General features: G+C 38.7%; 2 protein-coding genes and 1 long non-coding RNA gene across 4 annotated transcripts in view; 1 reads left to right on the forward strand and 2 right to left on the reverse strand.

Moving 5' to 3' along the window:
- The window catches only part of LOC149840374 (N-alpha-acetyltransferase MAK3-like), a gene marked incomplete at its 5' end in the record, with an annotated part of 53335 nt that extends 44902 nt beyond the window's left edge, over nt 1-8433 (forward strand). Inside the window, one exon of the mRNA XM_090003131.1 lies at nt 7929-8433. Within this exon, the coding sequence (XP_089859257.1) occupies nt 7929-8204 (276 nt within the window). The remainder of the gene's footprint in view (nt 1-7928) is intronic.
- Nucleotides 180-819, reverse strand: LOC149840376 (uncharacterized). The gene is made up of 2 exons (XR_016431391.1): nt 557-819; nt 180-480 (listed from the first exon to the last, which is right to left on the reverse strand). It is a non-coding gene; the product is annotated as an uncharacterized LOC149840376 (long non-coding RNA).
- Nucleotides 8434-8807: 374 nt separating the features above from the next.
- LOC149840377 (uncharacterized) overlaps nt 8808-15602 on the reverse strand; it is a 47097-nt gene continuing 40302 nt past the window's right edge. The window contains exons 3-5 of one of the 2 annotated variants that reach the window (XM_090003130.1): nt 10807-10923; nt 9652-9886; nt 8808-9558 (exon numbers count right to left, since the gene is read on the reverse strand). In XM_090003130.1, the coding sequence (XP_089859256.1) occupies nt 9167-9558; nt 9652-9886; nt 10807-10923 (744 nt within the window). In that variant the 3' untranslated portion in view covers nt 8808-9166. Of the gene's footprint in view, nt 9887-10806; nt 10924-15602 lie in introns of both variants that reach the window. The other variant, XM_090003129.1, reaches the window with a different exon arrangement.

Genomic DNA, 15602 nt, shown 5'->3' on the forward strand with positions numbered 1-15602 from the left:
CGGAAGCGACCTAGGGAGCGAACCGGAAGCGACCTAAGAAGCGAAGAAGGAAGCAACATAGGATTCGAGTGAGAAGCGAAAGGGAAGCGAATAAGAATCGAAAGGGAAGCAAAAATGTAATTATATATTTTTATTTTATCAAAAACTAAGATTTATGTCATCATTGACAAAATAAAACATGTATATAGACAATAAATAATATAAGTTGTAATTATCTAACAAATGCATCATATTGCAACTGTCAAGCATTTAAAAAATTATACATCAAAAGAAGATCATAATTCACATTCTTGTTGTATATAAAAGTTTTTAAGTTGGACTACTCCAACTACATCATAAAAAAAATAATAATAATTCAAGAGTTCATTAATCTGTCATCTTTCTCTTCCCCCTTCAAGTCAGCAATAGATCGCGAACTTTCTGCATCATCACGTGCATCTTGTCCTCCACGACCATGTCTTCTGCTCCTTCCTTCATTTCCTATAATGAATACGTTAAAAAATTAAAATGTTCAAAAACCATAATTTAAAATATAAAAAACACAATATCAACATACCTTGCCTAGGTCTCCGGCTAAAGAAACGATCAATCCGACCATGAGGAACTGATGGTCGCTCTTGTATATCTGCAGTTCTACTAGCTCTGATGGATTGATTTGTATCCTCTTCAACTTCATTTGTACGTATAATTATTGGAGGTAATAGAGCTCTTGGTTGTGCATCTTTATGTTTGGATTTGGAAATAGTGCTTGATTGTTGTGCACTATCATCCAAATCTCTCCATCGCATATCCTCAAATCTCAACGTATTTTCTTCTACAATAGGAAGTTTTGGATTGATATTCCATTTTCGACTAGGCCCTTCTTTATAGCGATTGTTGCACCTTTTATAACAAGAATATAAAATATGAATGCTAATAAACAATCAATGACAAAAAAAGAGAAAAAAAATACTAAAACAAAAGTACAACACAGTTTAATTATACCTGTCAATCAATCGAAGATTGGAATGAATATACACTAAGGTATCAGCACGATCTTCATTGAGCCTATTTCTTTTAACATTCTGAATGTAATTATAGGTGCTCCACACTCTTTCTGCAGAAGATGTGTTAATAGGTTGAGATAAAACCTTAATGGCTAATGCTCTCAACTCCGGTGTATCACCACCATAAAAATGCCACCAATTAAGAACTGACATTGTAGGATTCAGTGCATCTATTCGTGCTGTATTTCGGCTAAATCTTTCACTTCTTGATGCAAAAGCCACAAGTTGTGACCTATAAAGTGTAGATAACTCTTCATTTCCAGAAGATATGACTTCAAGCGCGAGCATTGCACCGTCTAAGATATCATTATCCTTTTCTGCAAAAAAAAATTTGTTTAGTAACTATATCAAGAAAATGCAAATGAAATAATAAAATAATAAATTCATTTAACTTTTAACTTTAAACTTTATTAAATAGATAGAATTAAATTTTTACCAGGAGAAACTCGTTTGACCCCTCCTGCTGTTGGGATTTTGAGATACTCCGACTCGTAATATTTTGGAGTAAGCATGTGGGATAGACTATTGAGAAGCACATTCATTCTATCCCATCTATTTGAGACAATCTTATGAATCTTTTCATATAAATCTGGTTGTCCTTTTAGATTGTCTTTGATTTCCCCCAACATGTTGTCCATGCCTTCATACACTTCATTAATTATAGGGCCTTCCTGATCACAAAATTTAATCATCTTATAGATGGGTTTTGTAATCAATAATGCTAAACGTACAGAATCCCAATATTATTCATCAAGAACAGTTGTTTTTGTTGTAACAATCATTTTTTCATAATTTCATCCGTGCATGATTGCTTCCAATCGCTCCATCTATCTGAAATTACTGTGAGCCTTAAGCTCTCTCTCACATCAAGCAAGCGTTTCAAAGTAGTATAATGTGAAGCAAACCTTTTTTTTTGCAATCTTTATTAATTCTAATTTTTCATTGCTTCTAAAGATTGTTAGTGCTTTTGAATGATTTGTGATATACCTCACAATTTCTTTACTCTGCAAATATGTTTCTCCCAACTAATGAAACTCATGTGCCAAATCCTTGAAGATCAAATTAAGTGTGTGCACAACACAAGGTGACCAAAAAATATACTTGTACGTTTGTTTTAATTCTTCACCTGCTAACTTGCAATTTGCTGCATTGTGTGTAATCACTTGCACTACATTAGAAGGCCCCACAAGTTTAAATCCCGTCTTCAAAAACTCGACAATGTTTGCAGCTGACTATTTCACATTAGAAAAATCGCTTGCATATAAGAACATTCAGCCAAAACAGTTTGAGGCAATTATATTTATCAAGTGTTTGTTCTTGATATTTGTCCAACCGACTGAAACAATGGAAACTCCAAACTCCTCAAACTTTTCTCGAAATTCATTTAACTCCCTGTGAACACACTCTTTCTCATTGTCAAGCAACGTTGTTCGCGCTTTTTCATATGATGGGGGTTTATATCCGGGCACTTTACTAACTGCAGATATCATCTCTTCCCAATATGGTGATCGAAGCACATTGAAAGGTATGCCATTTGCACACAAAATTCTGATAATTTTGTGATCTACATCATCTCTTTCTACCTTTTTAAAGGTATCACAAATATCAATTGTTTTTTGGCTTCCACTAGATGATGTAGTCATACTAATAGGCTTCTTCGGAGTATCAATTCTTGATCTCCTCAACTCAAATACACTTGATGAAACCTCCACTCGACGAACTTGCCTCTTAATTTTTTTTGCCAATTCTGCATTTTTTGCAACTACAAGGCAAAAGGCAATCCCAACCCTTTGTCCCTTTGGAGATCCCATGAGATGTGCAAAAACTCGAGTATATGACCCATGATAGATATTTTTTCAGTGCCTGCACATAAAAACTTGGGTTCCACCTTGCTTTCCTTGCCCACTCTTCTTTTGTTTCAATATATGGTGTCATAGCACTGTTGTTTTATGCATGCTAGGTGGTTCATCATCTTGGTCATCTTCAGAATAGTAGTCATCCAAGTCATATTCTTCTTCATCTTCCTCATCAAAACAATTTTCGTTTCGGTCCTCAAACTGATATGGACAAACAAAAGACCTCTTCTTGCCCTTCCCAACACCACTAGATGATTCATGCTCCAAATTGTACAAAGAATCGTCATCGTCATCAGAATTATCGTGATCATAGCTTGAGATGGTCATTAATGAAGCAAAGAACATGCAAATATATTTGCATCATAAAAGTATCAGAATCAACCTAAAACACTTTAAAAAAGCTATTATTAACAGTAAATGATGGAGAGTGAAGAACACAAATCATTACTCATAATTTACCAATTACTAAAACAAATAAATAAACATCATTTAAGGAGGTGAAAGATCTATGATTCTATAATATACTATGATAAAGCAAACAAAATTTTTAAAAAAAAAGTTCTTTCAAAAGTTTGCATTTATGAAAAAATGCCAAAATAAGATAACCTAACAATGAAGAAAAACAAAATTCATATTGGTCGACTGTTACTAGCAATAATGATATTTATTTAAAATTTTAAACAACTAGCTGCAGCATACTAGTTGCCCCACACTTCTGATAGAGTAAATGAGCCGAGCCTGGGTGTGCCCACGCTCGGTATATCAAAGAATTCATACTTAATAGGGATGATAAGCTCAACCATGCTTGGTATACATTTTGTATAATATGTTTTTATAATATGAATTCAAGAATTTTCCTATAATATATTTTTTATATATTATAGGATACTTATAAGTATCTCTTTTGTTTTGTTTCTTTTATCATGCTTGGTTCACTTGATCAACATGTAAGTTCAGAATTCACATAAAGCAAAATCACTTCAAGAGATCAAGGAGAGAATAGATTCTAGAAGTCTGCAAGATCAAACACCATACTGAAACCATAAGACAACTTGTGGAGGCTAAACATGTTTTTCATTGACTTTGAAATTGAAAACAATAAATCGATAATCCATATATATCCAACAGTAAAAGAATAATAAAAGTGATCCGGTCAATCTGATCAGGAATCAGGATTCAAGCAATCGTCAAAATGACTTAAAAGTTAAAACCTACAAGAATGATAAAAAAATATTGCATTAACCCTTATTTCTAAAAAAGACAACCAAATAAACTCAGTTAAACCACAAAATGTGAAATGTTTCTCAACCAATATACTGTTCATTCATGGGACTCAAATAAGAATATAAATGATCATCATATTGATAACACAAAAGAAAAAGACCATCATGTTATTGCAACGGGAAAATGAAACAAATAGTCTCTAACAATCCCCTGTTCCCTAAATGTACTTTCTAGAGAGAATGAAGGAATCAAACCTCTACTCACGAGCTGAACCTCACACCACGCAAGTCAGACACCAGCCCTATATCACTCGAAAACTCTTCATCAAAGCAAAATATGGGCCTCCCAGTCCAGTTAAAAAAAAAAATAAAAGCTCATTCCTAGCCCAACTCTGATTCCATATGAAATAGATTTTTATCCATTTTTGTAACCCAACCCTGACTGCAGCAAATAGTTTGATTTGTCCATATAAAATAGATTTTTATTAATAATTGTAGCCATTTTTATTTTATCTAAAAAAAATGACGTTGGGTATTGTGCTGGGCTACAAAAATGGATAGAAATCTATTTCATATGGAATCAGGGTTGGGCTAGGACTGGGCTTTTAAAAAATAAAAAATAAATAACTGTTTCGGGAGGCTACCGTAACAATTGTTTTTTTTTTTTTAAAAGCCCAGTCCTAGCCGGCTAGCCCAGCCCTGATTCCATATGAAATAGATTTTTATCCATTTGTGTAGCCCAGCCCAGTCCTACCCAGCCCTGACTGCAGCAAATAGTTCGATTTGTCCATGTGAAATAGTTTTTTATTAATAATTGTAGCCATTTTTTATTTTATGTCAAAAAAAATCGGGGACGCTGCCCCCGAACCCGTGTTGTGCAGTACCTGAGGCGTACGCCTCAGAGGCGAAGCGCAGGCTCAACGCCTCGCTTTGCCTCATCGCATTTGTTGTGAGAGGCGTACGCCTCAGTTCCTCTCACAACAAATTTTGGATGACCTCGAGCAAATCGAGAGGTCGTCGGACGTCAGTGGAAGAGAGAGGAACATACCTGAACAGAGACATTGCCAACATCGATCGAGGTCTTTGAATGTCAACAAAGGAGGAGGTCGTCGATCGTCGGAGGTAGCAGATCGGCGGAGGTAGCAGATCGTCGGAGGTCGCAGATCGTCGGAGGTCGCCGGTCGCCGAAAATGAGAGAGAGGAGTCAGGTGAAAAAGCAAAACTTCGTTCTTAAGTTTTCACGATTTTTTTAAAATGTTTGTTTTGCCCTTTTTCAGAATTTTTTTTTTAGTTTCTTGTTTTTCACGTGTCATTTTCGTTTTGAAAAAGGGTAAAATTGGTATTTCGCAAACGTGTCCCCCTTTAAAGGGGGACGTGATTCCCTTTAAAGGGGGATGTATTTTCCTTTAAAGGGAAACACGTCCCTTTAAAAGAGGGACGCGCATCCCCCTATAAAGAGAAGCGTGTCCCCCTTTAAAGGGGGATGCGCTTCCCTTTAAAGGGGGACGTGCTTCTTCTTTTTTACGTGCGCTTCCCTGTGCATTTCGAAAGCGCCGCGCTTCCGAAACGCGTCTCGGGGAAGCGCGTTTCCCCTTATACATAGGCATTTCCGGTAACTCTGTAAAGAACCCCTCGGGGTCTGAATAAGGAAACCCTGAAGGGTTTCCTTTCACGGAGTAACGCAACGGTCGACAATGGCCATTACGGGAGGTCAGGAGGAAGGGGGAGGGCGGCACAGGAAAAGGCGTTGCGAGCCCTTCCCTGCGACCCTACTCACTTAACCATATTGGGTTCTTGGATCCGGGTCGGGTCGGGTCCGAACCCGACCCGGGTCCGATAAGAAATTTTTTTTCTCTCGGTTATTACAGTTGGGCACCGAGTCGAGTCAGTTTCTAATTCTGGGGTGGGCGACTGCCCACCCCTGGCTCCGCCACTGCTGTCAAACATGGAACCCGTTGCTCCCTCAAAAATAGTCTTTGGCTGCGCCTTGGATACTGGTGAAGTCTCTTAAGGTCACCTCTTCTGTCCATAGTCACAAATATCGGTATCGACTATATCTCGGCGAGGCTATTTCTCGTGATATTATAGGTTTGGTGATAAATCTTGGGGCTTAAAAAATATAAAAAATAAGTAAGAAAATATCATTTTTATACAAAAAATACATATATAATAAAAGAAATAAGTAAAAAATGTAAAAGAAAGAAGAAAAACATATTTAAGATTTAAAAAGTAAATAAAAACAGTGAAAACAATTGATAATATCACGATAATATTGTGATACGTGATAATATCACGATATTATCAAATTGGTGATATTTTCAAAATATAGCGATATTTACCTATATTATCGTTTTCTGAAAATACAGCGATAATATCGCGTTATTTTGAAAATATCGCCGATATCTGTGACAATGCTTCTGGCTCTATTTCAGTGATATTGTTACATCTATGCCGTGTGAGGGACGCGTGAATCTCACTGAGACTCTCTCCCCCATCTTCAGCTCCCTGCTCAGCAGCCATTTGAGCTTTTTGCAATTCAGACTGAAGAGAAGTTACCCTGGCATGCACATCCCCAAAGACCTCTCTGTTCCACCTACAAAATCTGAAGTGAACTTTGATTTTGTGGATCAATCTCAACATAGGACACACTCCCACCTGGATTCTCCAGCACTCTTCCACCATATCCTTGCATATGGGGTGCCCACGTCCGAAAGAACCTGAATGGTTTTGTGACAGAGAGCGGAGGTGCAGCACTGTAGGAGTGGCGGATGATCCGAAGTGGAGCGAGGCAGTAGTTCAGAGAAGAGCTGGGATCAACTTCCCTGAGCCATGCTTGGTTAGCTAGGCGTCTAGCTTGCAGTGGATGAGCCGTTCTCCTTTCTGATTGTTTGCCCAGGTGAAGACACCTAAAAAACATGGGGAATATGCAAAAAACTGAGGACACAAGCATTTATATCTGCAGGTGAGTTATGACTAACTATTCAATTGCCTTAAGGGTTGCCTCAAGCCGCGAACCTTTGCTTATGCCTGCTGCCCCAAACCAACTCTATCAGCTATTACCTGTGTTGCTTTTTACAAGAAATAAAATAAGATGTAAACAAGTTACACCTTAGAGAAGTCAAGCTCAACCACATTTTAAGATTTGTTCTTTTTATATTCAATCAAATCACAAAATAATAGATAATAAAACGGAAAATGACTGCAACATGTTTTTTTGCTGCCACCTAGATTAAAACATACATTTTCCAAGAGTTACCTCAATCTTCTTGTTCCAGATTACCCCTTTACATTGCACACATGTCAACACTGCAACGTTAAATTGACTTTTAGACTAATCATAAAGAATTGTGCTTCTCAAAATGAAGATCATAACAAAAGGCAGAGATGAAATAGTTTCTGCAGGCTTCAATGTCTCAAACAGATGACTGGCAATTGTTATCTTCAATCTTGATACAGATCCCTTTTGTGTCGATTTGTCATTGCTTGACATCTTACACTCATTCAGCATGTTGCTAATTATTTGACTTGGCCACGCTTACACCACCATCTTACTGTTAAGATATTTGCACTCATTTATTCTCTTTGATGCGTGCGTTTAGATTCTTCATAGAAGCAGCTTATTGAAAAACTTGATAACACATGATTTCTTGAAATGCATGGCATGTCACCATGTAACTTGTGGAGCGAACACTACTATTTGATATTCTAGTCTAATCAGTGCTTCAACCATGCTTTAAATAATAGGGGCTAAAATGGGAGATAAATCATCTCTATGCTGACATTTAAATTTTCTTAATGGACAGGTGACACTGGAAGCAGAAGTAACAAATAAGGGTGCCTTGGCTTTATATGGTCATCTGGGCTTTATTCGTGCTAAGCGGCTCTATCGATACTATCTGAATGGTGTCGATGCATTCCGCCTGAAGCTGCTATTCCCACGACCTGATCTGAATCCCTTGCTCATGTTAAATGAGGATGAATACAGTGTAGCGGCTCTGCACGAATTGACACAGGAAGGCCATCATCATCTTCATCCTCATGGAAAATGTGCCGAGCATTGTGGAGATGGCCCTAGTTGAGCCTCAACTGAATGCACATCTAATCTGACTGCCAATACTATCTTGGTATTTCTTTGCATTCGGGAGAAATGAAGGTTCGCATGTAATGTGGCTTTCTTCACAATTTTCATCTCAAAGTTTGCTGTTTGCCTTGAATTGTACCAACTATTATGTTTTTGATTTGTTTCCCTTCAACAAAATTGAAACGCCTACATTCTTTGGTATTTGTTTTGAATTTCATTTCCAAACAAACAGATCAAATCAATCTTCAGGACAAAAGCGAAAAGAAAATTGATTTTAGACCATATTCTGCTTTCATAGTTAAATTCCTACAAAATCAAAACCCACCCCAAACCCCCACCCAAAAAAGAAAAGAAAAATCAGTCCCCAGTCAAATGTTTTCAGGTAACCAGCCTGCTGCATTTTTTTTCTTTTTAATTCATAATGAGTTTTTATCATTCCTACAAAATCAAAACCCACCCCAAACCCCGACCCAAAAAAGAAAAGAAAAGAAAAATCAGTCCCCAGTCAAATGTTTTCAGGTAACCAGCTGCATTTTTTTCTTTTTTGTAATTCATAACGAGTTTTTATCCCCATTGAGAAATTCTAGAAAGGGAGATTAAATGCCTGAAATAATGGGATCACATAACCACAAATTCCACGTAACAGAGGGAAAATCCTTGGAAAGACTCGATCCCCTGACATTTAGATGAACCCATTAAGCTTGCTCACTGCAGTACCACGCACCAGCCTGCAGCCTGCAGCTATGCCATTAAACGAAACCATGAAAAAGACCATTGGGGACACTGTTTCATCACCTACATCGAACCAGCTAGCAGATCGAATCAACTACAAAATAAAACTGTTTGTGATAATATAGATCCAGCACAGAATGCCATTAATATGAAATAACTGTATGGGAGTTCAAAGCAGCATTTTGATCACATGCTGACCATTTTTTTTGGTTAGCGATAAGCCAGCACCTAGCCTGCAAAGGAGTACCTGGATGAAACTGGCACAGCTGCAATCTCAGATCTAGGATCACCATATAATCCGCTTACTTCTCTATATGTAGCTCCACTGTAGACCGGCCTCTCATATGCTGCAGGGTGCTGTGCACTTGCTTCTCCGTAGGCAGCCTCGCGATAAAGGGTCCTCTCATATGCTGGAGGCTCTCGTGCCTCGAGGGCCAGCCTGGAACCATACAAATTATCGACACGCACCCGACGAGGTACCAACTCTCTCTCCATGGGAAGCACCTGATACTCCCTCGCACGCAGAGGAACCTGATTGCGGGAAGCCATCTCTGGGGCTCGAAGGCCAGAAATGTACCTTCGATCGTCTACAAGAGGTTGGTATGCATCTCTTTCAGGTGCTAGCAAAGAGTGCACACTTTGAATCACTTGACGATTTTCAACTGGATAATATGCATTCTGTGGAGGAAGATGTGCTGGCGGCTCATGCCTACCTGACACAGGGTAATGACGGTCCCTTGGAGGTGGGACAACACACCCTACTGATCGAAGCACCTGCTGATTCTCCACATGGTAGTAGGGAGCACTGACAGCAGAATTCCTGGGAACTGCAATCCGAGGTCCCCTAATAGATGATGTTGTGGCAGCTGATGGACCTGCATCTGGCACAGGTGCTGGAGCAAGCTGTTGCGCCCCGATAGGCTGGAACAATTTACAGAGATTCTCAACCTGCGAACACAATATTTAGCACCAACTTAGGGATTCAGACATTGTGCATACCAAGAATATGTAGATACACAAAAACAGCCTGTATCCCAAGACAGTCATTTGTTCGCATCACATGGGGTACGGTTTCGGGTTTCAGGTGTGACACGCCAATTTCAAAATATAAGGGTACAGGGACACTGCTCTCTCTCTCTCCTCTTCTACTTCTACTCTTTCATATTTTTCTTCTTTTCTCTTTCTTTTCTTCTTCCTCCAAGACTTTTGCCCGAGGTTAAAAAAAATCAGTTTGGGTCAGGTCTGGGTTGGACCTGAGACGGAGCAGTGCGGGACCCGACCCACGGCGTACCTGCACTGCATCCAGTACCTGTGTCGACACGGGTATCGCGGCCAAAGTGCTGTGTCTATGTTACATATCTTACACTCTGGGAGCGCGCACATTCCCATCTCCCATTTCACCTAGATGGAGTCGATGACTCCACTCCCATCACCCTTCTCATCTCTGCTTCAACAACAGCTCCGAAGCTCTACAGCCTACTGCTGCTGGGTGGCTAATAGCAGATTGAACTCCAAATCCAGAACTATTTATAACCCACAGGTTTTCTTTCAGAAACCAAGGAATCCATATCAAATAAATTTGGCCCTTCCCACAGCCCTTACAATTCAAACACAAAAAAACTAGCAGTAATAGAAACATAACAATTTAAAGAAATAAACTCACACTAGAATTTGATGATAAAGCGAGAGTAGGCCGGAAGGTAATTCAATCCAATGAAAATGTAACAGTAGCGACTACCATCATGTAGCATATAGTATCTCATTTTAGCAGTAGGTAATGAAAGTCAATATGAGTGAAATAACATTAACAGAACAAGGGATGATAGATCCCCTCTCTGTGCACACATAAGAGAGAGAGAGAGAGAGACCTGCTGTGCATTGAGCTCAGGATTAAATTTGAATTTCTGGATGTAGTTATCCTTGATTGCCTGTTTGAACGCACTTTCTGGCAGAGGCAAGCAATCCTTCTGTACTTTAAACTTCACCTGTGCATATAATGAAACTCATTATAAACAAGACCAACAGAAAAATGCCTGTGCATATAATGAAATTCATTATAAACAAGACCAGAAAAACGTCTATTGATAACCAAGTGGAAAGAAGAAAGCAAAGCGAGTATGAAACCATCTCAATATGTACAAGGGCAACAGATTTAAAAATCAATAACTATCCAAACTCTTGAGAATACATATTACTGAAGGACCTGGAGTGATGTAAATTCTTTCATAGCAACAACTAATTTTACCATTCTTCGTCATGGAATCCTTGCAAAAGCACACAAATGCACACACATAAGCATGCGTGTAGAATCGATACAGCACACAAATGCACACATAAGCATTAATATACAGGCACATGCACGTTCTCCTGTCCATGTGTGTGAATTGACACAGGGTGTGTTTGACTCTCACAGAACAACTTGCCCATGACAAACAGGACGATGGACTTTTCCAGGACACTGTCCAGTTTGTCTTGGATAGTTTTTTTTAAGTGTACAAGTGTACTATCCCCACTGTTCCATGGGGTGTTGGTACAAAAAAACAGTGTGCCATACATCCCGCAAACGGCCATCCACTGTTTGATGGCAGGAGCGTGATGCACGTCTGCAGGGTCCCGCACATGCAATCAAACGCATCCTAAAGGCCCGCTTGTTTCAAGGAAAAGGTGGGACCCACACCTATCAGTTCAGCATGGGTTGATGGGAACATGCTGAGATGGTGGAAAAGCCAGATCCTGAAACAAACAGCAGTGGGAAGGGGGAGAGAACATGCTGAGCTGATAGGTGTGGGTCCCACCTTTTCTCACCCCCTCCCTTTCTAAGCATTTTTCTTGTGACACTGCCCACCAGTGAAAATGAGTTAACATCCCTCTAATGTGGCAGCCATGCGAGCCCCAGGAATGGGAACTCATGGCCTTATCCTGTCCCACCCCTCAGCGCGAACAAACGAGGCATTAAGTGGATAAAAGTAGACAGCACAAGAATCCATTGAAAAAAAGTCAGGCCATGAAAAGGACACAAGTAAATCCAGAGAGTTTTTTCTTTTCGTTCCTTTTTTTTCTTTGGGGGGGGGGGGGGGGGGGGGGGGGGGGGGGGGGGCAGACAAGCTGAGGGTTAACAACATGAAATACAAAAAGCTCCTTGAGACAACATGGTTAGCTATGTTGTGGGAAAAAGTTCAAGCTATAAGCAAGATAAACCATCAGCCTATGCCTCAGAAGAGTGATGTCACTGCCTCAATATGCCCTACAACGAAGGCAAAAAAACCCTTGACAGTCTATCTTTTTCACCCACATCAAAAAACACTAGAAGAAAAAAGTAGTTTAAAACAAAAAAAAGTGTACAATAAGTTAAGCAGAAATTATCATCTAACACTAATGTTGTAAGTATTGTATGATACGTATCATAACTATTACGAATATTGATACGATACATACGAGCGTGTATCGTATGATACACCACGATATGGGGTGCATCTCATGATACACTCTTGGCACATTAAAAAAAGGGTTGAAGCTCTATTATCGTGAGTTGGGATTTAAAACCCTAGGGCCAGTTCCCTCATTTGTCTACGAAGCCATTAGAGAGGAGCTCACACATCCTTGGAGGCATGAGAGTGTTTTAGTGCCTGATTCTTTCGCAAGGGAGAGAGTCTTTGTGATTTTCTCGTGCATTTTCACCCAATTTTCACTCAATAAGTGAGATAAGGTAAAAAATCTCTACTTTGCTTCATTTGTGTAAGATTGAAGTTGGAAGAGGGTATGATCATTCTTTTTTATGTTTTTAGAGTCTTTGTGATCCCCATTTTTTGTGCCCATAAAACTCAAAATTTGTCCCTTTGTGTGCTACTGAGCATAGCTTTACATCTTTATGGTGATTAGATTTACTAATATGTCGATGGGTGGTGGTCTTGGAGGATGCTTTCCAAATAATCCTGCATCAAAAGTGGTCTTGGAGGATGCTTTCCAAATAATCCTGCATCAAAATACTGTACACCAATTGACTTGGGGATGTGCTTGAAAAGTAGTAGTGAAATGTAACTTTTGTAGTTTTATAATGTACGAAAGATTGTGCAGGTTTAAATGTCATGTTATGGGCTTAGTTGTCAAAGACGAGGTGACCTAGGTGCAACCCCCACCGCCTGGGCAACCAGGTTTGGGCAGTGGGGCCCTATATTACCGCCTAGGCACGCCTAGGCTGCGATTGCCTAGGCTTTTTTCAGAGCCTATGCTTTAAAAAAATTTGAAGATTTTTTTTAAGACATCATTTGTTTTCTTCTTCGAGAAGGAGAAGAATGAGAATACATGTTATTTGTCTATTGCTTATATTATATATATATATATATTTTAAGAAGACATTATTTGTCTATTGCTTGTATTAGTCTATTGTTATTAATTTTTTTGTATACATGATTTTGTTTTTTGTGTATTGTTCATTCACATTGTTAGTTGTATGATTTGTTTATTCAATTGTTAATTTATTCTTAATTTGTTTGAGCAGCTTAAGGTTATCTAATATAATTGTTTTCCAGCATTCAACGACATATTATTTGTCTATTGACTATTGCTGATTGATTTTCCATTGTATACATGTTTCTTATTATGTTTTTATGTTTTTTTTATTTGGGGTACCGCCTAGGCCCTTTTAGGTGGGTACACCACCTAGGCTCTGCCTAGCGCCTATGACAACTAAGGTTGTGGGGCATAACATCTCTACCATGCAATCATGTACTCATCATATTCCATCTGATATTCATATTGAGCTTCTTACGAGTCTTATAAAAAATGATAAAAGAAAGACAAGAGGGAATGCAACATTTGTCATATAGAAATTGCCAAAACAGGGTCCTTGATTCAGAAGATGAAGATGACTCATCATCATAATGTGAGAAAATCATTGAGCTAAAGTATGAACTCTAGATTGTATTCTTTGTTCTTAGCACGACATTCTGCAGTTAAAAATTGTCACTGTAACTTTTGTAATTATACAGAAGATATAGTATTTGTATAAAGGTCTTTTTTTACTACACTTGATGACATGGGCCTGGTTGAAAATTCATCTAACTTTAATGGTATTGTGTGAAAAAGGTGAACAGTGTTTCGGGTCTGGATCCTGTAACAGACCCGAGTGAAATGAAATGGGGATCTTCGAAACACGAGCTTAGATTCACAAGGGCAAGTGTCAAGAATGACACTAAAGCCTAACCCTTAAAAAGGGTATAACTGGAAACAAAATAAAAATAAAAATGTATTCTTTATTGATATGAAAAACCAATTGCTTAAGAAGCATTTGAATAAAATACAAGAGGGGTTGCACCCCTTTATATACACAGCAAAAAGAGGACTCAATAGAGTCGTTGGACTGTGTCAGTCCAACAACTCTATTGCTAGTCAAATCTGGACAGTCATTCTAGTTCAAACTGAACTAGATGACATAAAGACAAAAAATAAAATAAAAGAAAAAAATTACAGAAAAGAAAGAAATGAAAAATATATTTATATATATAATAATATAATATTATTATATATATACATATGTACAGTTTTACATTTTAACACTCCCCCTCAAACTTAAGGTACAATGAGCGAAAGTTTATCTAAGAGAAAGTGAAATCGGAGAGCAGCGAGAGGCTTTGTAAAGAAGTTTGTTAACTGATATTCTGAAGTGACATATGCAGATCAATTATCCCGTGTAGATATTCCTCTCTGACGTAGTGACAATCCATTTTGATGTGTTTGGTGCCTGGCAATGTAGATCGCACTTTTATTGTCACAACACATTTGTGAAGCCTTTGTTGCTTCAGCTCCCATGTCAGCAAACAGTCGTCGGAACCAAACTACTTCCATAGTCGTAGTTGTCATGGCTCTGTATTCAGCTTCGGTGGATGAGAGAGATACCTTTCTGCTGCTTTTTACACCTCCACGAGATCAATGATTCTCTTAAAAAGACACAAAAGCCAATGGTTGAGTGTCTGTTATTGGGATCATCTCCCCAATCAGCATCAGTATATGCAATTAAATCAAGAGAAGATGAGGAAGATAAGAAAAGTTCTCGTGCAAGAGAGGACTTGATGTATCTGATAATACGCATGACTGCTCCCATATGAACAACTCTGATACCATGTGTATTATCAGATATATCAAGTCCTCTCTTTTACGAGGACTTTTCTTATCTTCCTCTTGTTCCCTTGATTTAATTGCATATACTGATGTTGATTGGGGAGGTGATCTCAATAACTGTGACACTCAACCACTGGCTTTTGTGTCTTTTTAGGGGAATCATTGATCTCGTGGAGGTATAAAAAGCAGCAGAAGGTATCTCTCTCATCCACCAAAGCTGAATACAGAGCCATGACAACCACGACCATGGAAGTAGTTTGGCTCCGACGACTGCTTGCTGACATGGGAGCTGAAGAATCTCCATTAGTTGGGTCAGGGAAACTAGTGCATCCTGATCTTTAGGCTCCGATCTAGCAAATACAGCTCTTTTTTTTCTCAGCACTTTAAGTTTGGGACATTGTGGCCTGTAGTGTCCCGGTTCATGACAGTGATGACAAATAACTTTCTTCTTATCATAGATAACATTTTGTCGATTAAAGTGAGAAGGCTTATATGATCGAACATGATTCCCTGGTCTAGACACGGCTAAAACGGAATCAACTTTAAT

The sequence above is a fragment of the Nuphar pumila genome, chromosome 4 (assembly GCF_984573655.1).
Source record: "Nuphar pumila chromosome 4, dmNupPumi1.hap1.1, whole genome shotgun sequence".
Lineage (NCBI taxonomy): Eukaryota > Viridiplantae > Streptophyta > Magnoliopsida > Nymphaeales > Nymphaeaceae > Nuphar > Nuphar pumila.